The sequence below is a fragment of the Heterodontus francisci genome, chromosome 20, assembly GCF_036365525.1.
Source record: "Heterodontus francisci isolate sHetFra1 chromosome 20, sHetFra1.hap1, whole genome shotgun sequence".
NCBI classification, from domain to species: Eukaryota; Metazoa; Chordata; class Chondrichthyes; order Heterodontiformes; family Heterodontidae; genus Heterodontus; species Heterodontus francisci.
In genome coordinates this window covers 17,835,810-17,860,661 of record NC_090390.1, presented here as the reverse complement: position 1 = coordinate 17,860,661, position 24,852 = coordinate 17,835,810, and the positions used below count along the sequence as shown (strand labels likewise).

Here is a 24,852-nt window from a genome sequence, read left to right as displayed (position 1 = left end):
CTAATGTATTGAACGGAGGTTGGATGGGCACTTGGGGGAATTAAATTTGCAGGGCTACTGGGATAGAGCAGGGAAATGGGACCTACTGGATTGATGAACAGAGAGCTGGCATGGACTTGATGGGCTGAATAGCCTCCTTCTGTGCTGTAATGACTCTATAACTCTATGAGCCCATGATCAAACAGCTTTCTCACGGGGATCAGGAAATAGTCTCATAGCATAAGGCAGCAGTCCCCTTGTGGCATGAATCAGGGCGCATAGAAGATCATGGAATAGATACATGTGATTAGGAAACAACCACAGATAGCATTCTAATATATGAGATTAGAAACTGCTGCATGCAATTTTAATCTTCCTATTTTAATTTATTCATTAACATTTCTGTGCAGATGATTTTCTGACCAGTGCCAGTTTGACTCAGTTCTTAATAATTGCCCTCAAGTCAGATGTTTGGAGTTTCATTGCTGCTTTGAGCACACGATCTAGGTTTACATAATGGTCCTGTTATTCAGGCGGAGATAGGGAGGGTGTGAGGTAGAGCAATAGCGGGATGGAAGTAGAAAAATCTGGGGATGTTGAGATCCTACCGATAACAATGATGGAAGCTCATTTATCATTTTTAAATTCTATTTCCCACCTAAAAGCAGGCGCAATTGACAGGCTGGATGGATATTGGGCAGGAAAGGCAGCAGCAGGAGACCAGAACTGGGAACCATTGGGGACAGTTCCTGGCAATTGAGAGATCGATGCTTAGTTGTTGGGGGTGGAGGTGTGCGGATGAGTAGCAAGGTCGCAGATCACATCAGCAAGGAAAGGCTGTGATTGGCAGAAGTGGGGGGTGGGGTGGTGGTGGGTGGTGCTGAAGGTTTGCTTGAGAGCCGGGGGAGCTTTCCTGCTCCTGGCTCACAAGAGAGCTCTAAAAAGCACTAACATTTTAAAGTTCTTCCATTAACACAATTTCTATTCTTGTTAAAATGTAATGATTCTTTAAATTATTTACTTCTATTCTTAAGGGCAGATTTTATCAATCCCATTCATGTTGATGACTCTGCCTGCAGAAGCATGTATTACTGATGAGTTCCTTGTGATTTTCCATGCATGATTGGAAAATTGTGGGGAGCAGGTCCATAATTTAATGTGATGTGCCCCTGGTGGATGAGACCCACCACTTGGAATGCAATTTTTAAAAATTGGTTCCCTACTGTAAAAAAAAATTGCATTAATATTTCTTATGTAGTAAACTGACTGCAATTCCTAAATCCTATTTGATAACCTTTTCACAGGAACTGAAGATAGTCATGCTGGGAGTATGAATGCTCTAAGCGCGGTGACAGTTGAGGCCACCGAGGCTAATGTGCCAGTTCAGCCGGACAAAACCCTCTTACGACCCACTGCCTACTTAAAACCCAAACTGGAGGGCGTTCTTGTGAACCACCACGATCACAAGCCTAAAGCTGGGCTGCGAGTGCATTTCAAATTGCCTGAAGATGACACGGGGAGTGAGCCTTCATTTGAACAGGGACATGACACAACAAATGGGCAGAATATCTGGGCATCGGGGCTAATTTCACCCACAAAGGAGCCCCCACCTGTATTTGCCAAACCAAAACTGTGAGTACTTAATAACAAATGCAGACCTGCAGAATTGTTGTTTTGACTGGAGTCAGAAACACTGTGTTTGAGGGCAGCAGTGTCCTGATTAATGGATTAGTACCATCAGTACTATAGTTTGGCAAGTTGCCACTAAGTTCTATTAACTAACTATTGCTTCAATTTTGAATGGTTATCATTTTTCTGCGATCAAAAGAGATCACTTGGGCTTGTAACACTCAACAATGCATAAAAATTAGGATGCATATTTTAAAGTTATGAATCTCATGACAGAATTCATGCTGGCAGCTGAAGAGGACCTGGAGCAAGGAATATCTTGTTCCACTAATAAAACTCAGATCCATAAAATCAAAGCATGTTTGAGCACAGAAATAGACAATTCAGTCCATGTGTGTTTATCATCAGTGTTTATCTCCATATGAGCTAGCTCATCCAATCTGACTCTCCTGCTGGCTCCCATACTCATTAGCATCCCTCTTTTTCAACTATCTGTCTAATTCCCTTTTAAAACAAATATGGACCCTGCAATGACAAAAGCTGGTAGCTGCAAATTCCACATTCTAGCCAATCATGGTTGCAGAATTTGGACCTGAAGTCCCGCGGGCCAGTGATTCCAGCACTCCCAGCAAGATCGCACCCACCAGTGATCTCTGTTGCTGTTTTTGTTGGAATATGTGGCAGTCAGGGACAGGTTGTTCGATCCAAATACCTTCAGTGGGCAATCTCATCTGGATTCTACTAGAGGCCAGAACATTGGCCGTCTGCGGCCAGTTGGGGGACCAGTAGGTGAGGCCGATATAAAAAGGATATGGGGAAAGGGCGAGGCAATGAGATTAGAATTCATACCTCCAGTTCGAGAGCTGGATGACAGCATGAATCAGAGACTGGAGTTTGGCATTGTAACCCAATTCTGTGATCTACGTTCCTGCCTCACCAGGCTGAGCTCCCAGTAGTGCAGGATTGCTGAATAAACTATACTGAGAAAAGTGCATTTCCTTTACAATTTGGTTTCATTTTGCATTAAAAGCAACAAAGAGTATGAAAGTTATCATTGCTGTAGACTTAAGGGCTAATTATGTGATTTGAAGTGTAGGATATTGCTGGCTGATTGAGTGAGTTGGCTTCGCAAAGTAGGGTGAGCATTTCTTAGGATTGTTGTTTATCCAATTCATAGACTGTCATTCAGCAGCCAGTCTGCCTGTCCATTGCCGAGATTGATTACACTTTTCATGCAGTCTCCTTTTGAAAGACTTAAAAATATATTAGTGACCTCATCAAGTTCGACACCTGGAATGGGCTAAAGTGGTTGATTTTTGATTTAAAAGGGGTGCTGCATTTAAAGGCACCATCAGCCATTTTAGATATTGCATTCTTAAAAGGAAGTGCCATTATTAACAGTGGAAACTTGTTTTGCTGCAGTACATTGTTCATTTGACACTTATAGCTGCTTTCAGTTGTGATCTAAGTTTGGCATTTTTTGGATTGAGTTGCAGATCCTTATTTTTCATCTTTGGCTGTTCAGTTGCAGATTAAGTTGTCACAGCCACAATTTTGAAGATGGGCATCTTGTGCATAGCTGCCTATTTTTTTATTTTAAAGCAAAAAGAGGAGGATCACGTTTACACCTGAGGCAGCCTTGCCATCCATTACCACATAAACATATATGTCTTAGGAGGAGATACCTTCAGCATCTTTGGTTGACGAAGAAGGCAAACCCTCAGACAAGTTTGAGTGGCGAGTGCTGCTGGTTCTCATTCTGCCCTGGATTCTGCTCCCATCTTGCTGAATGATCTCTGCTTTGCTGCTATCCATTTGCTTCCCATGGATGCTGACTTTGCTCTGCTTCACTTGTTCTTCAAAGCTCAGCCATCACCCTTTGCTGGACTATGTTGGACCAGCTCCTTAAGCACCTGCTGCTGCTCCCAATTTTACGTGCACTTCACCATGCTACAGCTGTTCCTCAGACCAGCTCCCTTGTTCATTTGATCTTGCAAATTTACCTTTCACCTTCCTCTGGCTCTGTGGACTTCACTGCTGTCAGTCCTTGGATTAAACTCGTGCTGCTCCTCACTCCTCTGTTGATATATCAGAACTGCTAATGCACACTGTTAACAACCGAGACCAGTACATACTTCTGCTGGATCCTGAATGTAACCATTGTCATCAGCCCCCACCACAAACTCCATGCACTGGTTACCAGTTCCATTCCCCTCCTCAGCCACTGTCTCAGGCTGAACCAAACTGCAACCTCACTGGCCTTGCAGTGCACAAATTAGCCGCCACATTTCCTACACCATAACAGTGACCACACTTCAAAAAGTATTTGGTTAACTGTAAAAATCTTTGGATTGTCCTGAGATTATGAAAGGTGCTATTTAAATCTAAGTCTCCCTCTGTAACCCACAGGCTGATCCAGCAATCTGCACTCTCATCCAGCATGGTTCCCTGTAAAGGGATAAATATTCTACTGCACGGTAGAAAATTAGCTCTTTTGAAGCTACATTTTTCTAGTTTAGTTGAAGCATATGAAAATATTCTTTGAAACATTTGAGAAAAACTTTTCAGGTTGACTGAAGTTTTATGAAAACAAATGGAGCAGTTCTTTTAAATCATAAAACTGTACCATATGGCTACATATTTATGTCTGTGTTTATACCTATACTAGGAGTGATTTTTCATAATTGATAGGTCAGCTGAAATGATTTGCATGACGCAGGGCTTCAATTTTTCATGCTATGAAGGAACATAATTTACATATGAACATCCGAATTAGGAGCAGAAGTAGGCCACTGGGCCCCTTGAGCCTGTTCCGTCATTCAATAGGTTCATGGCTGAACTGATTTCTCCACATTACCATCTACCCCCGATAACCTTTCACCCTCTTGCTTATCAAGAATCTATCTACCTCTGCCTTAAACATATTCAAAGATTCTGCTGCCACTGCCTTTTGAGGAAGAGATTCACGACCCTCTGGGAGAAAAAAATTCTCCTCATCTCTGTCTCAAATGGGCGACCCCTTATTTTTAAACAGTGACGCCTGATTCTAGGTTTTCCCACATGGGGAAACATCCTTTCCACATCCACCCTGTCAAGACCCCTCAGGATCTTACATGTTTCAATCAAGTCGCCTCTTACCCTTCTAAATTCCAGTGGATACAAGCCCAGCCTGTCCAATTTTTCCTCATATTATAGCCTGCCGATTCCAGGTATCAGTCTAGTAAACCTTCTTTGAACTGCTTCCAATGCATTTACATCCTTCCTTAAATAAGGAGACCAATACTGTGCACAGTACTCCAGATGTGGTCTCACCAATGCCCTTTATAGCTGAAGCATAATCTCCCTACTTTTGTATTCAATTCCCCTTGTGATAAACGATAACATTCTATTAGCTTTCCTAATTACGTGCTGTACCTGCATACTAATCTTTTGCGATTCACGCACTAGGACACCCAGATCCCTCTGCATCTCAGAGCTCTGCAATCTCTCACCATTTAGACAATATGCTTCTTTTTTATTCTTCCTGCCAAAATGGACAACTTCGCATTTTCTCACATTATACTCCATCTGCCAGATTTTTGCCCACTCACTTAAACTATCTATATCCCTTTGTAGCCTCCTTATTTCCTCTTCACAAGTTACTTTCCTAATTATCTTTGTGTCATCAGCAAATTTAGCAACCATACCTTTGGTCTCTTCATATAAGTCATTTATATAAATTGTAAAATGTTGAGGCCCCAGCACAGATACCTGTGGCACACCACTCATTACATCTTGCCAACCAGAAAATGACCCATTTATGCCTAACTCTCTGTTTCCTTTTAGCCAGCCAATCTTCTGTCCATGCCAATATGTTACCCCTACACCATGAGCTTTTTTTTTGCAATAACCTTTGATGTGGCACCATATCAAATACCTTCTAGAAATCTAAGTACAATACATCCTTTATCCACAGCACAGCACAAAGAACTGGGCAAAAGAATGGGCAGCACAGTGGTTAGCACCGCAGCCTCACAGTTCCAGCGACCCGGGTTCAATTCTGGGTACTGCCTGTGCGGAGTTTGCAAGTTCTCCCTGTGACTGCGTGGGTTTTTGCTGGGTGCTCCGGTTTCCTCCCACAGCCAAAGACTTGCAGGTTGATACGTAAATTGGCCATTATAAATTGCCCCTAGTATAGGTAGATGGTAGGGGAATATAGGGAAGGTGGGGATGTGGTGGAATGTTGGATTAGTATAAATGGGTGGTTGATGGTCGGCAGACTCGGTTGGCCGAAGGGCCTGTTTCAGTGCTGTATCTCTAAATAAATAAATAAACTCCAATAAGTTGGTTAAACATGATTTCCCTTTCACAAAACCATGTTGACTCTGCCTGATTACCTTGAATCTTTCTAAGTGCCCTGCTATAACATCTTTAATAATAGCTTCCAACATTTTCCCTATGACAGATGTTAAGCTAACTGGCCTGTAGTTTCCTGCTTTCTGTCTCTCTCCCTTTTTGAATAAGAGAGTTACATTCACTATTTTACAGTCTAGCCGAACCTTCCCTGAATCTAGGGACTTTTGGAAAATTAAAACTAATGCATCAACTATCTCACTGGCCACTTCTTTTAAGACCCTAGGGTGAAGTCCATCAGACTTGCCAGCCCACAGCTCCAACAATTTATTCAGTACCACTTCCCTGGTGATTGTAATTTCTTTGAATTCCTCCCTTCCTTCCATTTCCTGACTTACAGCTAATTCTGGGATGTTACCTGTATCCTCTATTGTGAAGACCGATGCAAAATACCTATTCAATACATCTACCATCTCCTTATTATCCATTATTAATTCACCAGACTCATTTTCTATAGGACCAATGTTCACTTTGTAAACTGTTTTCTTTTTTAAATATCTATAGAAACTCTTACTATCTGTCTTTATATTTCTAGCTAGCTTTCTCTCGTACTCTAATTTTACCTTCCTTATCAATCTTTTAATCATTCTTTGCTGTTTTTTATATTCTGTCCAATCTTCTGACCTGCCACCCATCTTTGCATAATTATATGCTTTTTCTTTAAGTTTTGATACTATCTTTAACTGTTTTAGTCAACCACGGATGGCGGATCACCCCCTTGGAATTTTTCTTTCTCATTGGAATGTATCCATTCTGTGTATTCTGTAATATCCCCTTAAATGTCTGCCACTGCATCTCTATTGACCTATCTCTTAACCTAATTTGCCAGTTCACTTTGTCTAGCTCTGCTTTCATGCCCTCATAATTGCCATTATTTAAGTTTAAAATACTGGTCTTGGACCCACTCTTCTCTCCCTCAAACTGAATGTAAAATTCAATCATATTATGATCAATGCTACCTAGGGGTGCCTTAACCATGAGGTCATTAATTAATCCTATCTTGTTGCACAATACCAGGTCTAGTATAGCCTGCTCTCTGGTTGGCTCCAGAATGTACTGTTCCCAGAAATTAACCCGAAAACATTCTATGTACTCCTCATCTAGGCTATCTCTGCCCATCTGATTTTTCCAATCTATATGTAGGCTTAAATCCCCAATGATTATCGCCGTACCTTTCTGACAGGCTGCCATTATTTCTTCCTTTATACCCCATCCTACAGTGTGGTTAACGTTAGATGGCCTGTACACTACTCCCACAAGTGACTTCTTGCCTTTATGATTTCTCATTTCCACCCAAACTGCTTCTACATCCTGGTTTCCTGAACTTGGGTCAACCGTCTCTATTGCGCTAATACCGTCATTAAATACCAGAGCCACCTCTCCACCTTTTCGTAGTTTCCTGTCCTTCCGAAATGCCATGTACCTTTCAATATTCAGATCCCAATCCATGTCATCCTACAGCCATGTCTCTGTAATGGCTATCATATCGTACTTATTTACTTCTATTTGCGCACTCAGTTCATCTGTTTTGTTTCGAATGCTACGTGCATTCAGATACAGAACTTTTAGTTTTGATCCTTTATTATTTTTGTAACCTCTAGCCTTATCTGTTAATTCACTCTTAGATTTGTATGCTCTGTCCCTTCCTGTCTACTCTGTTTATCATTTCCCATATTAATACCTTCTTCTCTTGCCTTGTCTCTGCTCCTTGATTTATCATATCTCCCCAGATTTGATCCCTTGCCCCCACTAATCAGTTTAAAACCCTCTCCACTTCACTAGTTATGCGGCTTGCGAGAACACTGGCCCCAGCACGGTTCAGGTGTAGACCGTCCCAACGGTACAGCCATCACTTTTCCCCCATACTGGTGCCAGTGCCCCACGAACCGGAACCCATTCTACCACACCAGTCATTGAGCCACACATTAATTTCTCTAATCTTATTTGCCCTATACTAATTTGCACGTGGCTCAGGTAATAATCCAGAGATTATGACCTTTGGAATTCTGTTTCTTAATTTAGTGCCTAATTCCTCATACTGACTATGCAGAACCTCTTTGCTTGTCCTGCCTATGTCGTTGGTACCTACATGGACCATGACGACTGGATCCTCCCCCTCCCACTGTAAGTTCCTCTCCAGCCCTAACCAGATGTCCCGAACCCTGGCACCGGGCAGGCAACACAGCCGTCTGGACTTTCGCTCTTTGCTGCAGAGAACAGTGTCAATCCCCCTAACTATACTGTCCCCTATTACCACTACATTCCTTTTTTCTCCCTCCACTTGAATGGATTCCTGTACCATGGTGCCATGGTCAGGTTGCTCACCCACCCTGCAGCCCTCACTCTCATCCAAACAAGCTGAAAGAACCTCAAACCTGTTGGACAATCGCAAAGGCTGAGGCTGCTGCACTCCTGCCCTCTGGGTCCCCTTACCTGCCTCAGCTGTCCCTGACTACCGACCAAATCAGAAGACCCTATCCTGAGGGCTGTGATGGCATCCTGCTGCCAAGTGACCCAGGTAACGTTCCCCCTCCCTGATGTATCACAGCGTCTGCAGCTCAGCCTCCAGTTCAATGACTCTGAGCCGAAGCTCTTTCAGCCACAAACACTTACTGCAGAAGGGTTTGCCCTGGATCACACTGGCATCCAGGAGCTCCCACATGCTGCAGCCTTGACACATCACCTATCCTGCCATCCTTAATGTATTTCAATTAACTACTTAATTATTTTATTCCATTATTTATTTTCCTTTTTTATATATTTTTAAAGCCTACCACTAGTTCCTTTACTATTTTAAACATTAGGATTAGAATGGACCTTAACCACTTACCAGATACTCACCAAACAGCTAGCTTCTTCCCAAACCAATCACCTACCTGCTTGCCTGTGATGTCACACTTGATTTTCTTTGAAGGGCTCATTCCACTGAACTGGACAGGATACTGGATAGGATAGAGGATAGACTAGGATAGTCTCTCCCCGCACACTGCGCTCTTTCAATGAAGCCTCTGCCTGCACTCCGTGATCTCCCAGCACTCTGCGCTCTTTTCAATGAAGCCTCTCCCCACACTCTGCGTTCTCCCAGCACTCCGCGCTCTTTCAATGAAGCCTCTGCCTGCACTCCGTGATCTCCCAGCACTCTGCGCTCTTTTCAATGAAGTCTCTCCCCGCACTCTGCGCTCTCTCAGCTCTCTGCGCTCTTTTCAATGGAGCCTCTCCCCGCACTCCATGCTGTGCCAGCACTCTGCGCTCTTTTCAATGAACACTCTCCCCACACTCCACACTCTCCCAACACTCTGTGCTGTTTTCAATGAAGCCTCTCCCCGCACTCCGTGCTCTCCCCGCACTCCGTGCTCTCCCAGCACTCCGCACTCTTTTCAATTAATTCTCTCCCTGCACTCTGCGCTCTCCCAGCTCTCTGCGCTCTTTTCAATGAAGTCTCTCCCCGCACTCCGCGCTCTACTAGCTCTTTGCGCACTTTTCAATGAAGCCTCTCCCAGCTGTTTGCGCACTTTTCAATGAAGCCTTTCCCAGATCTCTGCGCTCTTTTCTATTAAGCCTTTCCCAGCTCTCCGCGCTCTTTTCAATGAAGCCTCTCCCAGCACTCAACGCTCTTTTCAAAGAAGCCTCTCCCAGCACTCAATGCTCTTTTCAATGAAACCTCTACAGCACTTGGCGCTCTTTTCAAATGAAGTCTCTCCCAGCACTCCACGCTCTTTTCAATGATTTTATAAAATTCTATAATTCTTCGGTTCCGAAGAAGGGTCACTGACCCAAAACATTAACTCTGCTTCTCTTTCCACAGATGCTGCCAGACCTGCTGAGTGGTTCCAGCATTTCTTGTTTTTATTCCAATGAAATGGCAGTCAACTTCATATTATTTCAGAAATTTTAGCATAGAAGGGGACCATTCAGCCCAGTGTCTGTACCAGTGCTAGCTCTTCAGCTGCAGCTATCTACTCTAATCTCATTTCCCTGTGTAATTTTACAGTCTTTCTTCACATATATTTATCAATTTCCTTTTTTTAAAATAGCAACTTGCATTTTTTATTCAGCCTTTTAACATTGAAATGTCCCAAAGGGTTTCAGATATCGGAATATGGAGTTAGAAAGGGAGATGCTTTTAAAGTGGGTTCAAGGAAGGAATACCAAAGAGTAGGAGTTGGGTGACTAGTGGCAATGGCAGGATGCAAGGAAAGGATATTCTGTGGCTTTGTGGTAGCATTCTTGCACGTGAGCCAGAAGGCTGAGTGTTCAAACCCTACTCCAGAGACTGGAGCATCTAATCTATGAATAAATCTCCAGTACAGTTAGAGGTGTTGTCATAGGATGAACCATTAAATTGAAGCCCTGACTATTATTTAATTAAGCCAATTAAGTTATTTTTTGAACAGCAATCACTGTTGTCAGTTTGACCATCTGATAATTTTTAGTGTTGTTAGTTGAGGGAGCTGCCTCCTGCTTTGCTTTGAATAGAGCCATGGGATCTTTAATGTTCACCTGAGAGGGAAGGTGGGCCGTCGGTTTAACATCTCATCCGAAAGACGACACGTCTGATCGTGCAGCACCCCACTCAGTACTGCAATGGAGTGCCAGCCTAGATTTTTGTGTTCAAGTCTCTGGAGTGGGACTATGAACCCACAACCCACAGACTCAGTAGCAGGAGTATTACCCACTGAGCCTTGTGATAAAGCATCTCAGGGTCTGATAACTTTATGTGGAAAAAAATTATTTGAATTCCCTTCACTCTAATAATGCTGAGTCTATACTCCCTAGTTACCAGTGGACTAACCAATGGAAACCATCTTGTTATCTGAATTAGAAACCCCTTTACAGCCACATGTCTGTCAATATTATTTTCATCAGTGATGTGAGTTGACGAGCTGTTTTATTATTGTGCAGTTTGTATTCCTTTGAAGAACTTATCCTGTGTTGTTTAGAATGAATGGATTTACGTTGAGGGTCCTGCTGTTGTATCTGAATTGAATCCTTTGACATCTGCTAAGCTGAAACCCCAGATTAATTATGTACTCTCATACAGCAATTAAGTGACAATTGGTATTTATTTGTTTATTGTTGAAAGGATGGTATTCAGTTTTTGCCAGACTATCCTGACTGTTTCAAAAGAGTATCTCCTCATTAGTGTGAGCCCAGCTGTCTGTAGGACTCCAGACCTTTTGTACAGGATTGATTATCTAATTTCTAATCTTGCTGAAAAATACATAAAATGACAAACTTGTGAACAAAGACTGTGATTAGCAATCATGATCCTTCTACCCCTGCACATATTCTCTTTTTATCCTTCAAAATGCCCACAACACTCAATCATAAAGGCACTTGTTTTGTTTGCAAAAGTCAGCAGAGATGTTGGCTGCTTTGAAATCTGAATGAGCAGAACTTAATTTATTATATCTACTGTGATGAAATGCTACAGACTTTAGGAAGAGGAATGGAGACTTGCTTTAATAATAATACAAAAGCAAAATACTGTGGAGACTGGAAATCTGAAATAAAAACAGAAAATGCTGGAAATACTCAGCCGGCCAGGCAGCACCTGTGGGGAGAGAAACAGAGATAATGGCCACAATTTTACCAACCCGTTGGAGATGGACTATGAGGTGGGAGGGAAAATAGTGGCAAAAGGTATCGGGGGGAAGCCCGATGTGTTTACACCACCAGGGGATATTCCCTGCGGCAGGAACAGTAGCGGCTCGGCCACTCGCAGAACAGAGGCGGGCGACCGTTTATCGGCCTATTGATGGCCATTTTACTAGCTGGCATCTTGCCAGCATTGGAGGAGCCACCCTACCGCGTGAGGAGTTCACCAGCTGCAACGAGGCGGCCTCCCCGTTGCTTCCCGGGGAGGTAGTGGGGTTGGGGATGGGATGGTTTCCTTTCCGGGCCCAAAGAGGCTCCCCCCCCCCCCACCCGGTGGCAATGACCACCCCCATGGCTCTGACAGCACCACTGGAGGGTTCACCCCTCTGATCGCCAGGGCCTGCTTCCCTAGCCTTGGCACATCAATAAATTTCGTACTGGCCCTGGAGGGTGTCTCAAGATGGGGGCGCTCTCTCCTTCTCCTTGCTGCCTCAGCAACAGCCACCTTTCTTGGTGGCACTGTCAAGGCTGCAGAGTTGGCGGTCCTCTGATTGGGCCGGCAGTGTGGAGAGCCAGCCCACTGTCTTTAATTGGCTGATGGGCCCAGTGGTGGCTTCTTAATTGGCCGCTGCCAGATAAATTACTGCCGTAGTCCTGCTGTCTGTACACACTGGCTCGGGACCCACTTTTGGTGGCACCCTGTGCCAGTAAGATCCCGGCTAATGATTCAGGTCGATGACTTTTCATTAGAACTGGGAAAAATAGAAATATAATTGGTTTTAGAAAGTGAAAACAGAGAGGGTGACAAAAGAACAAAAGGGAAGGTCTGTGATAGCGTGGAAGACAGGAGAGATTAAATGACAGAAGAGTTGGTGGTGCAAGGCTGAAGGGAGTGGTAATGGGACAAGTAAAGAAACAAAAGATGTGTCCAGAGTTGGTGTTAATGGCAGAACAATAATCAACTGCCATCCAAAAGCAGAAATAAGGCAAAAATGAGCCTAAAACCAAAACCTGCAAAGAAAAGGAAACAAACTGTGGACACCTATTATGTTGAACTCAGTGTTGAGTCCAGAAGGCTGCAAAGTGCCTAATTGAAAGATGAGGTGCTGTTTGTCGAGCTTATTTGAGCTTCATTGGAACAATGCATAGGCTGAGGACAGAGATGTTAGCGTGAGAGCAAGATATAGAATTAAAATGACAGGCAACGGGAAACTTGGGGTCATGCTTGCGGACTGAACAGAAGTGTTCCACAAAGCGGTGACTCAATCTTCATTTGGTCTCCCCAATGTGGCATAGATCGCATTGTGAGCAACGAATACCGTATACTAAATTGAAAGAGGTACTCGTAAATTGCTGTTTACTTGTTCCATTAGCACTTCCTTTGGCCCTGCACCCACCACCAACTCTTTTGTCATTTAATCTCTCTTATTGTCCAACCTTTCACAGATCTTCCCTTTTGTTCTTTTCGCACCCTCCCCCCTTTCACTTGCTTAAAACCTATTACATTTCTATCTTTTCCCAGTTCTGATGAAAGGTCATCAACCCTCACCAAGGATGCTGCCTGACCTGCTGTGTATTTCCATCATTTTCTGTTTTTATTTGCTTTAAAGATGATGACCCTGATATCTTGCCTCTTCCTCCATTGTCTGCGTGCCGGACTGATGAAGAGCCCTATGCCAGTCAAAATCTTAGTGGTCCTGAAGTCGATGAGCCTGGCCTTAGCATGGCTCCTTTGCAGCACCAATACAGGTCTCGTCCCTGGCAGGACCATGTGCTCGGAAACAGGGGTGAGAACATAGGTGTGGTTGAAGACCTGAGAGGCATACACAGCATGCAGCTATAGTACTGGCCATCAGCCTCAGGGCCTTCTTTGAAGATTAGCAGATCAGAAGGCTGTAAGCCCAAAGATCCATGCAGAGGCTGGAAGAGAAGGCTTGTACTTTTTCTGGCTCCCACTGTCTTGTTGACTGGTCCCCTCAGATCCTGTGATCTCAGGGAGTCAAAGGTATCAGGCCGGTTTTTTCAGGTGCCCCTCAGAGTAGATGGACTTTTATTACTGCAAGAGGAATCTGAAGTAAGTCAGGAACATTTCTTCCTATCTTATTTTCATAGATAACCTTGTCCTACACCTATTGCAGGCACATAGCTAGATCTGCATCTCTGGGGAAGCCCCAAAAATCATGAAAAGGGCAGTGTAAAAGAGACAGAGAATTGGAGTAAAGTGTCTCTGTCCCCTTTCCCTTTCCACTGGACCTCGGAACTGAGCATTCCCAGGTGCAGTGGAGAGGAATATTGGGAATGATATTTATTCTTCCTGGTTTATAGATGAAGATAACAAATCATACTTTTTACTGCTATTTACATCAAATTTACTTGAAATAACTCAAAAATGCAGAGAATGACATGTAGATTTCAGTGTTGATAGTCTGAAAGTTCCTTACCTTTACATGTTGGAACAAGTCAGTGGATTATGTTCAAACAGTGATTATTTGTGCAAATCACATTTGTACTTCAAAGGACTGTTCACAGCAGCACAGTGACAATTCAGTGGGATGTATATCTTTAGGCTGCTGTTTCCATTCATTCATCTTTAATGTGTCACAGGAGCTTGACATGACCATAACTTTTATTGTAATGTGTTTTCTGCTACCAGGAAGCTTGCAGCTGTTTATACTGCACTTGGCAATTACAACATCTCAAAAACCCAAAAGCTTGCCTAAATCCAAACTGCAGCAGAACATGAATAGTTTTTATACTACAACAACAATAACTTGTATTCATATTGTACCTTTAATGTAATAAAACGTCCCAAGACCCTTTACAGAAGCGATATGAAACAAAATTTGACACCGAACCACATAAGGAGATATTAGCCAGATGACTAAAAGCTTGGTCAAAGAGTTAGGTTTTAAGGAGCATCTTAAATAAGGAATGAGAGGTAGAGATGCAGAGAGGTTTAGGGAGGGAATTCCAAAGTTTAGTGCCTTGGCAGCTGAAGAAACAGCCACCGATGGTGGAGCAATTAAAATCAGGGATGCTCAAGAGGCCAGAATTGGAGGAACGCTGCTATCTCGGAGCATTGTGGGGTTGGAGGTGATTACACAAATAGGAAGGACGAGGCCAGTGAGGAATCTGAAAACAAGGATGAGAGTTTTAAAATAGAGGTGTTGCTTAACTGGCAGCCATTGTAGTTCAGCGAGCACAGGGGTGATGAGTGAATGAGACTTGGTGTGAGTTAGGATACGGACGGCAGAGTTTTGGATGATCTCACGTTTATGGAGGATAGAATGTGGGAGGCTAGCCAGCAGTACATCGGAATAGTCAGGTCTAGAGGTAACAAAGGCGTGGATGAGGGTTACAGCAGCTTATGAGCTGAGGCAAGGGTGGAGTCGGGTGATGCTACTGAAGTGGAAATAGGCAGTCTTAGTGATGGCACAGATAAGTGGCTGGATGCTCATCTCCATGCTAGATATGACACCTAGGTTGCAAACAGTCTGGTTCAGCCTCAGACAGTTGACAGGGAGAGGGTGGCTGGGGAACGGAGGTTGTGAAAGGGACTGAAAACAATGGCTGCAGTCTTCCCAATATTTAGATGGTGAGTGGAATTTTATGCTGTCCCCCACAGCGGGTGGTCTCTCATTCAAAGGCACTTAGTGCCTGCATGAGAGACACAGCATTGGGAAAGGGGGGGCGCTGAGGGCCACCTGCGCGCCCTTGCTGCTGACCCCCTCCACCCCTCCTCCCTCACGACTCCACACTGCGAGACACCTCCCACCCTGCCCGGTTCCAGCTACAGCAGCAGCAATCTGCTCCACGGTGGTGCTGCAGCTGCTGGCCTGATTGGCTAACAGCTCTGCAAGACTGGGACCTCCGGCAACGGGGTCCTAAATCCTATGGAAGGCCCCCGCTGTCAAGTTAATTGCCTGATTGGCATTAAATTCGACAGGCCTTCTGTACAAGAGACAACGAGGATCTCGGCATCTGTTTTCCCCGATGTCTAGACCCCCACTGCCAGAATAAAATTCTACTCCATGAATGAGGAAGTCAAGTACTTGATGGAAACACTTCAACTGTACAAAAACACAAATAGTTGTATGTTATGAGAAGGACGTAATGAACACAACAATTTGCAGTTGTTACTCTTTTTAAATACATTAAACATAAAAAGTATTGGAAGCTTGTATCTTCTCATCAAGTCAAAAGGCAGCATTAGACATATACTGCGTCTAGTTCAAACCATGGTGCCTTAACCACATAGATTTTAGGTAGGTTCCCTAGTCATTAGAATAAGTGATCAAATTTACTTTTCAAGGCATAAGTACCAAGTTTGAAACATTTAATTTGAGTGTGTGTGTAAATTGTATGAATGCAAGTCCCAGCATGGAGCCTCATCCAGAGAGAGTGCAGATTAGGAAATTGCAAGTGCACTCCTCACAATGGTTTTGTCCTGCATCTGGTGTACTCCTGAAAGAGGAGATCCTTCCCCATGAACACATATTGGTAAAATGTACCTTTGTAGGTTCAATGAAAGGCCTGCTACTCGACCAGAACCCGATGGATCTGGCTTTCAGGCTTGGGTCGGACCGGGTCCGGGTCGGGCCGGGTCTGGGTCCGGGTCGGACACACACAGCAAGAAGTGTTAAAAGTTAAAAATCTACCTGAGCTGGGAGTCTGGGACATCAAAGAGGGAAACTCTGAGTCTGCGCAGTGAGCAAGTGAGCTATGACGCCATCGCGCTCATGCTGCAGCTTCCTGCAGATTGAGAGTCGCAAGGTAGGCAAAGGGAACATTCCGGTGGTTGGGCTCGGGTCGCGTCGGGTTGGGCTCGGGTCGCGTCAGGCGCAGAAACAAAATGGAGGGACTTGGGCCGGGTCGTGCTCAAGTCCGATGTGGTTCTGTCGGGTTCGGGTCGGGGTTTTTTTCTGTGACCTGAGCAGACCTTTAGGTTCAATAGTATTTCCTGTTGACATACTAATGTATAACTAGAAGCTCGAAAGGCAATCAAAAGCCTCCATTAAGTTTCCTACCTGCCTTTCTGAATCTATATTCAATCAGTAATGAAGATTTTTTTAAAGCCCAAATGTCAGTATCTACTTTATTAATTCTAGAAATTGCATTTGTGATGCCCTTGATTCATTTAAGGATGTTAGAGTACAATGTGACAGTATGATGAATTTATCATACTATTTTATAAAAAGCAATACATTTATTCTAAACACCCTGACTTATCCCAAAAGCACAGCATTGAGTCTATGGGATTTTTGAATTGCTAAACTTAAACTTAGGACTGAATTTTACCCCCCCCCCCCCAAAGAGCGGGAAGGTGGCCGGGAGGGCGTAAATTGGGGCGGGAGGCTCCAGGGGCCCTTCCAGACCCACCCCTGCCTCTGCTGCCATTTTATGCAGGGGGGTGGCAGCGATAAACAGCCTGCCCGCCCCAAGTCAATCAAGTGACCAGTTAACGGCCATTTAAGGTCTCCGCCCGCCGCCACGGGGATTTTACCTTTGGCCGGTTGGGTGGCCCAGGCCTGAGAAAAGCTGCCTGACAAAAGCAGGCGGCTTTCTGATGGCCTGGGGGGTGGCCCACATGATCAGGCACCCTGTGCCCGACGGAGGGCCGCCCCAGATGCTCCAACCACCCCCAACACCCAACACACCCTCCCTTCCCCCCCAATTGACTACTCTTGCCTCGCTGGGGCCCGACCGATCACCCCTGGCGAGGCCCCAAAAACTTAGCTTCGTTCCGAGGCTCCCTGACATATTCCTTCTGATGGCTGGGGTGCAGTCCCAGCAGTGGCCACCGCTCCCGCTGATTGGCCGGCAACTCCATTAGGCGGGATTTCCTGCCTCAATGAGGTGGAAGTCCCACCTCAGACCAATTAAAGGCCTGGGGGCTGCAAAACGTGGTCCGGATCGTCAGGCCAGGCGGAGGCAGGTTCACCACCTACTTTTCAGTCGGTGGACTGCTCTCGTCTACCGAGGGTAAATAAAGCCCTTAATCTTAAATAACATTAAAAAAAAAATGGAAATACTTAGCAGACCGGGCAGTATCTATGGAGAGAGAAATATAGTTAACGTTGATGGCCTTTCATCAGAAACTTAATCTTATATTGGAATGGAGCTTATTGAAAATCAATATGGGAATATTACATAAAGAGCATGTTATAATTTGATATTTTATTGAACTAGTTTCTCTTTATTTGGTTTCATGTAGCACTGTGAAGGATCTGGAACCTGTACACGTTCAGTATTTTGCCCATGCAGACTTTCCGGTTCCAAGGATTAACAATTATACGATATGCAAAAATCTAGTATCTAGGTTAAAACAGCTACATCCTATACTGGAAGATGCATAATATTAAACACGGACCAGAGCTTTAGAGGTTAAAGCAACTAAAATATTTCCTTACAATTAAATGACATTATGAACCATAGATGAATTTGGAAAATGCTATTGAGCACAAATATTAAAAGTAAATTAATGAGTAAATCCCATAATAAGTTCATTATCCCTATGGAGAAATGTCTCTGGATTAGAAAATTTTGCCTCTCCTGTCTCCTTCAGCCACTCATTGCCTTTTATTCTCAACTCAGTTGAAATTGAATTATGATGTTTGTAATGCATACCTCATATTACAGAGTCACCATATCTGATATGCTAAACTGAAAAACATACAGTTTCCAAATTCTGTGAAAAAATGTTAAACGTTTCCTTTCTCTGTAGGGGTCAATAATGGAACCAGTGATCTTGGTTGATATATTCTATGTACCTCTGCAGACAGAAGCAGATGCGCCCTGCTTTGAGATTTGTACAAACAGAGGCTTCAAGCTCTAAAGGCTGCTAGCTACAAGAGATGTCACAGCACAGATATGCTAGATGGTTCTTCAGAAGTACCAAAATCATAGTATGCCATGCTTTACATGATTGCCTTTTGGTCATGCAGTACCATTAGCCAGCAAGCCAGATTGACTGCACTCACTAAGATGTCACCAACTGTACTTGCAGGGAGGGTGTAAATGACAGAATAATGAACATAAAATTAAAATAAAAAATAATGATAACTTCTGACTGGCATGACTGGCCTTTTTTATTTTTGTGTTTTATTTTACTTTTGTTTTAGTTTGTTTCATCACTCATTTTTTTATACTATGTACATGCCCACTGTTTTTTTCATGTTTGTGCTTTTGGCTAGGCCTGTTCATTATTCTATCATTTTACACCCTCTCTGCACTAATGCTTTGTCTTTCAGCATACCATTAGCACACTCTTTGCCTTTGCCCCATGCCCTCCTTGTCAGTTAATCTCTCCGACCTTCTGTACTATCAACACCTTCCCTTTTGTTCTCTTTTCCCCCACCCCCGCGTTATTTGCTCAAAGCCTGTTACATTTCTAACCTTTGCCAGTTCTGATGAAAGGTCACTGATCTGAAACGTTAACTCTGTTTCTCTCTCCACAGATGCTGCCAGACCAGCTGAGTATTTCCATTAATTTCTGTTTTATTTCTTATATTCTGTACCTCGGCTAATAAAGGAAAGGATCCCATATAACTTCTTAACCACCTTATCGACTTGTTCTGCTCCCTTCAGGGATCTGTGGACATCCACTCCAAGGACATTCATCCTTCTGATGAAAGGACACAGACCTGAAACATTAACTCTGCTTCTCTCTCCAGATGCTGCCTGACCTGCTGCGTATTTCCAGCACTTTCTGTTTTTATTTCAGATTTCCAGCACCTGCAGTATTTTGCTCTTATTCATTCCAAGGTCTCTCACTTCCTCTACACCGCTCCGTATTCTCCCACTAATCATGTATTCCTTTGTCTTGTTTGACCTCCCCAAATGCATCATCTCACACTTCTCCAGGTTGAATTCCATTTGCCACTTTTCTGCCCACCTTTGATATCTTCCTGCAACCTACAGCTATCCTCTTTGCTATCTACCAGATGACCACTCTTTGTGTTGTCTGCAAACTGCTTGATCATGCTCCCTACATTTACGTCCAAATCATTAATATCTATCACAAAAAGCAGGGGACCCTATACTGAGCCCTGCAGAACACCACTGGAAACAGCCCTCCAGTCGCAAAAACACCCGTCAACAATTACCTTTGTTTCCTGCCACAGCCAATCTTGTATCCAGCTTGCTACATTTCTCTGGATCCCATGGGCTTTTATTTTTTTAACCAGTCTGTCATGTGGGACCTTGTCAAAGGCCTTGCTAAAATCCATGTAGACCATATCAATCCATTACATTCATCAAATCTTCCTTGTTACTTTTTCAGAATATTCTATCAAGTTGGTCAGACAAGAACTTCGCTTAACAAATCCATCCTGACTATCCTTGATTAATCTGTGCTCTTCGAAGTGACAATTTATCACGTCTCTCAGAATTGATTCCAATAATTTGCTCACTACTGAGGTTAGACTGACTGGCCTGTAATTATTTGGTCTATCCCTTGCTCCCTTTTTAAACAGAAGTACAACGTTAGCAGTCCTCCAATCTCTGGCACCACACCTGTATCCAGTGAGGACTGGAAAATGATGGTCAGACCTTCCGCTATTTCCTCTTTTGCTTCTTTTAACAGCCTGAGTTACATTTCATCCGGCCCTGGTGATTTATCAACATCCAGGGGTGCTAATCCCATTAATATTTCCTCTCGCCCTTTGTTTGTCTCATCAATACTTCACACCCCTCTTCCTTAACTATAATATCTGCACCATTCCCCCTCTTTTATGAAGACAGACTCAAAGTATTTATTAAGAACAATACCAACATCTTCCACCGCTACATATAGGTTACCTTTTTGGTCTTTTATGGGCCCTACTCTTTCCTTAGTTATCCTCTTACTCTTAATGTATTGATAAAACATTGTTTGGTTCACCTTGATTTTGCTTGCCAATATTCTTTTGTGCCCTGTCTTAGCTTTCCTAATTTCCTTTTTGATTTCACCCCTCCACTTTTTATACTCCTGTCAGCTTTCTGTAGTATTGAGTTCTCAGTGTCGGATATAAGCTTTCCTTTTCTGCCTTATTTTACCCTGTAAGCTCTTTGCCATCCATGGACTCTGGATTTGGCCGTGCCACCCTTTTTCTTTGTGGCAACATGCTTACTCTGAACCCCTTGAATCTCCCCTTTGAATGCCTCCTGCTGCTGTGACACTGATTTACCTTCAAGTAGCTGTTTCCAGTCCATTTTGTTAAATCACTCCTCAGCTTAGTAAAATTGGCCTTTCCCCAATTGAGAACTCTAACTCCTGTTCTATCCTTGTCCTTTTCCATTATTGTGTTAAAACTGACTGACTAAATTATGATTACTACCGCCAAAATGCTCTCCCCCTGGCATTTCTTCTGCCTGCCCATCTTCATTTTCTAAAACTAAGTCTAAAACTGCATCCTCTCTTGTTGGACTTGCTACATTGACCAAAAGGTTCTCCTGAATTTCTGAACCTCAAGAATTCTGCTCCCTCACTTCCTTTCAGACTAAAACTATCCCAGTTAATATTGGGGTAATTAAACTCCCCTACTATTACTGCCCTATTGTTTTTGCACTTCTCAGAGATTTGCCTACATATCTGCCCTTCTATCTCCCTCTGACTATTTGGGTGTCTATAGTACAATCCCAGTAGTGTGATTGCCCCTTTTCTGTTGCTTAGCTCGATCCATATGACCTCATTTGATGAACCTTCCAACATATCATCTCTCCCCGTGTTTTATTATTCCATTCCCTATCGCGTCTGCAAATCCTGTAACCAGGAACATTGAGCTGCCATTCCTGTTCCTCCTTAAGCCATGTTTCTGTAATAGCTATGATTATCATACTGCCGAGTGTCTATCTGTGCCCTCAGCTCATATGCTATATTTGCAATATTCCTTGCATTGAAATAGATACCCTTGAGCACTGCCAAACTTTTAAAAAATTTTCTCTGCCTTCCAGGTTCATCCATTAACTTTCTGCCTTCCATTTTCATTTCTGATTTTGTTCCAACTGAGTTGACCCTCAGGTCCCTGCCAAACTCATTTAAACCCTCCCCAACAGCACTAGCAAAACGCCCCGCAAGGAACTCAGTCCCGGCTATGTTCATGTACAGCCAGACCCAAGGCCATGACACCATGGGTAGCTCAGCTCAGGTGCAACCTGTCTGGCCTGTACAGGTCCCTTCTCCCCTAGAGCTGGTCCCAATGTTCCAAGAATCTAAAGCCTCCCTCCTGCACCAAATTTCCAGCCACACATTCATCTGTCTTATCCTTCTATTCCTTCACTTGCGCGTTGCACTGGGAGTAATCCGGAGATTTACTTTACTGGATCCAAATTCGCAATACTGGTTTCTGTTAGTATTAGCAACTTGGGATACATGATAATTAACAGGAAGATGAATTTAAACTTTACATGCGGCCTCTAACTTTCACAGTTTGTACCTGTGCAGCTCATAAAAGAAAAGTTTTGATACCTGTAAGCTAAGAAATCTATTATTTATTATTTGGTTTAGCAGAAACATGTCAAGGCACATTATTATATATTATGTATAGTGTTATAATTTTAATACTGTTCCAAAACTTTAAACTCATGCTTACAGCAAAATGGTAGTTTCCATAAGCAGACATGCGTCTCTTATAAATTGAATGGGCTGGTGTGTCACAGAGCTAATGGTTACATTTCTACCATGGTAATGTGCCACAAAACTGTCCTGTCTACTTTGAAAAGCAGTATCACATTGCTGAAGCTTTAACCAGTAGTCAGATTTATTTACGAGTGAGATAATAGGCTGTATTTTACCAGCCCTCTTGGGATGGGCTGGGAGGTGGGAGTTAGGGAGTGGTGGGGGTGGGGTGCTGCAGGGGCGCGGTTTGAGGGCATAAAGTGGCAAGGGAAGACAGGGGAATGGAGTGCTCAATGCCTTCCCAATGCCATCCCACCCAAAGCCCTATTGAGGTCCACTCAAGGGCCTCTTCCCACCGCCGCTGTGGGTGGGGGAGGTGATGGGGGGAAGCTGCCCAGTAAAATCTGGTGGCCTCCGGGCCGACTTGGGAAGGAGGTTGCCCTCCTGATTGGGCACCCTGTGACCCACAGAGGCCCCCTGGTGGCAAAGCCTGTGCCCAGTGAAAGACCCCTTTCCCTGCCCTCACTGACAACAGCCCCCTTCCCCCTCCCAGGGCCTACCTGAGTGGCTCCGGTGAGTCCAACCCCAAGGGGCCTCCTCCATGGCTGCTGGTCCAGGCCTCCTGCAGTACCAGATGTGGCCAAATGGACAGTTTTTCTGAAGATCAACAAAGTTCTTTTGCATTAGCTTGGCAATCAGAATATTAATTATTTCTATCATTTCAGTCAATATGGTACGAACAGCAGTGGCTGGACACCTGGTCATAATGGAAATAAGTTTAAATGTCTGACGTGAGTCTGCAAGTTCACATTCATTAACATTTAAAAGGCCATGATAGGATAGGCAAGCAACCTGAACTGATAAGGTAGTAACATCAAAACATTGGTTGGATGCCTCCCAACAAAACTCATAGCTATCATGGATAACTTTGTATATTATTATTCTCTTCTGACAGCAAGATAAAAGAACTCCATACAGCAGATAATGTGACTGGTCCCCATTCCTTATTATTAGGAACAGAAGCCTGAGCTCTGCACAGCACCCAATATAAGCAGTGAGCCCAAAACAAACTGCAAGCCTGCAGATGAGCTCTGTCCGAGGCTCATTAGGCCTCCAACTTCCAGGGATGTGGTGATCACCTCATAAAATGGCTTAAGATCTTCAACACAGTTCAACCACAGAGTGCCCATTTGTATAGGGCATTGAAGGTGATTGTGGTTAAAAAAAATCTCCCTGCATTCTTGGCTTTCCTGCTGCTCTTGCCTGATGCCTGTGTAGAGGGTGTGTATACTGTGGCACCAATCAAGGGAACGGCTCTGTCAGGTTGCTGTCAAGTTTCTTGAATATTGTTGTGGTTCCACCCATCCAGGCAAGTGGCTGCATATTGCAGCACATCCTGATATGAACCTTTAGAGAGGAACGGAGGAACAGGAGCCCTTCAGCCCTTCAAGCCTGTTCTGTCATTCAGTAAAATCATGGTTGAACTATATCTTAACTTCATCCACTGGCCTTGGTTTTGCATCTCTTTATACCCATGACTAGTAAAAATCTGTCAATCTCAGATTTAGAATTATTAATTGAGCTAGTATCTGCAGCTTTTTGTGAGAGTTGGTTCTATACTTCTACCACCCTTTGAGTGAAAAAGTGTTTCCCAACTTTTCTCCTGAATGGCCTGGCTCTAATTTTAATGTTTTGTTTCCTTATCCTAGACTTCCCACCAGCAGAAAAAGTTCATTTCTGTCTACCCTATCAATTCCTTTCAAAATCCTAAAAGCCTCAAATAAGTCACCGCTTAACCTTTTATATGCCATGGAATACAAGCCTAGTTTATATAATCCTAATAATCCAACCCTTGGAGCCCTGGTAACATTCTGTTAAATCTGTGCTCCACTCTTTCCAATGCTAATATATCCTTTTTAAAGTACAGTACCCAGACTGTACACAGTACTCCAGATGTGGTATAAACAGGGCTTTGCATAGCTGTAGTAAAACTTCCTCCCCTTCATATTTCAGCATTCTAATTATAACAAATAACATTCCATTAGCCTTTTTGATTAGTTTTTGTACCTGACTGCTATATTTTAATGATTTGTGTTCATTGTTACGACCAAGGTGGGAGGAGGGCACAGTTAATTCAGTCCCACTTCTCCACAGGTCACGACATATATTTAAATATTCCCACCTGCCGAAACAATCAATCAGATACTCTACTTTTCCCCAGAATAAAGCACACCAACCAGGTTTCATTAAGAAACAACAAAATTATCCATTTATTATGAACCAAGTCTTAACCAATAATGAAGTAAACATACCCACGAATTGAAATATTAAAGCTCCTTATTTTATCCTAGCCCTCGTGCACACACACATATATACAAAACCGGTTAACTGGGAAAAAAGGGATTTTTTTTTACAGCTGTTACAAAGAAATAGAAGGAATTTTAACAAACTTAGACTGCAGAGAAGGTATGGAAGTCCTTTGATTTGGCGAGGTGTCCGAAAGGTGAATTGATGGCTGCCACGAAGAATCTTCCTAGAACAGTTCTTTCCAGGCGATGTTGATAACAGTCGGGGTAGGCTTTCAAGAGATACCAACATACGAATTAGGAGCAGAAGTAGGCCATTCGGCCCCTCGTGCCTGCTCCGCCATTCAATAG

At 43.6% G+C, this 24,852-nt stretch overlaps 1 protein-coding gene across 1 annotated transcript in view; it reads left to right on the top strand.

Annotated features, from left to right (window-relative positions):
- mypn (myopalladin) overlaps positions 1–24,852 on the top strand; it is a 414,790-nt gene that overhangs the window by 220,155 nt on the left and 169,783 nt on the right. Inside the window, exon 9 of the mRNA XM_068052409.1 lies at positions 1,284–1,611. Coding sequence (XP_067908510.1) covers positions 1,284–1,611 — 328 coding nt within the window. The remainder of the gene's footprint in view (positions 1–1,283; positions 1,612–24,852) is intronic.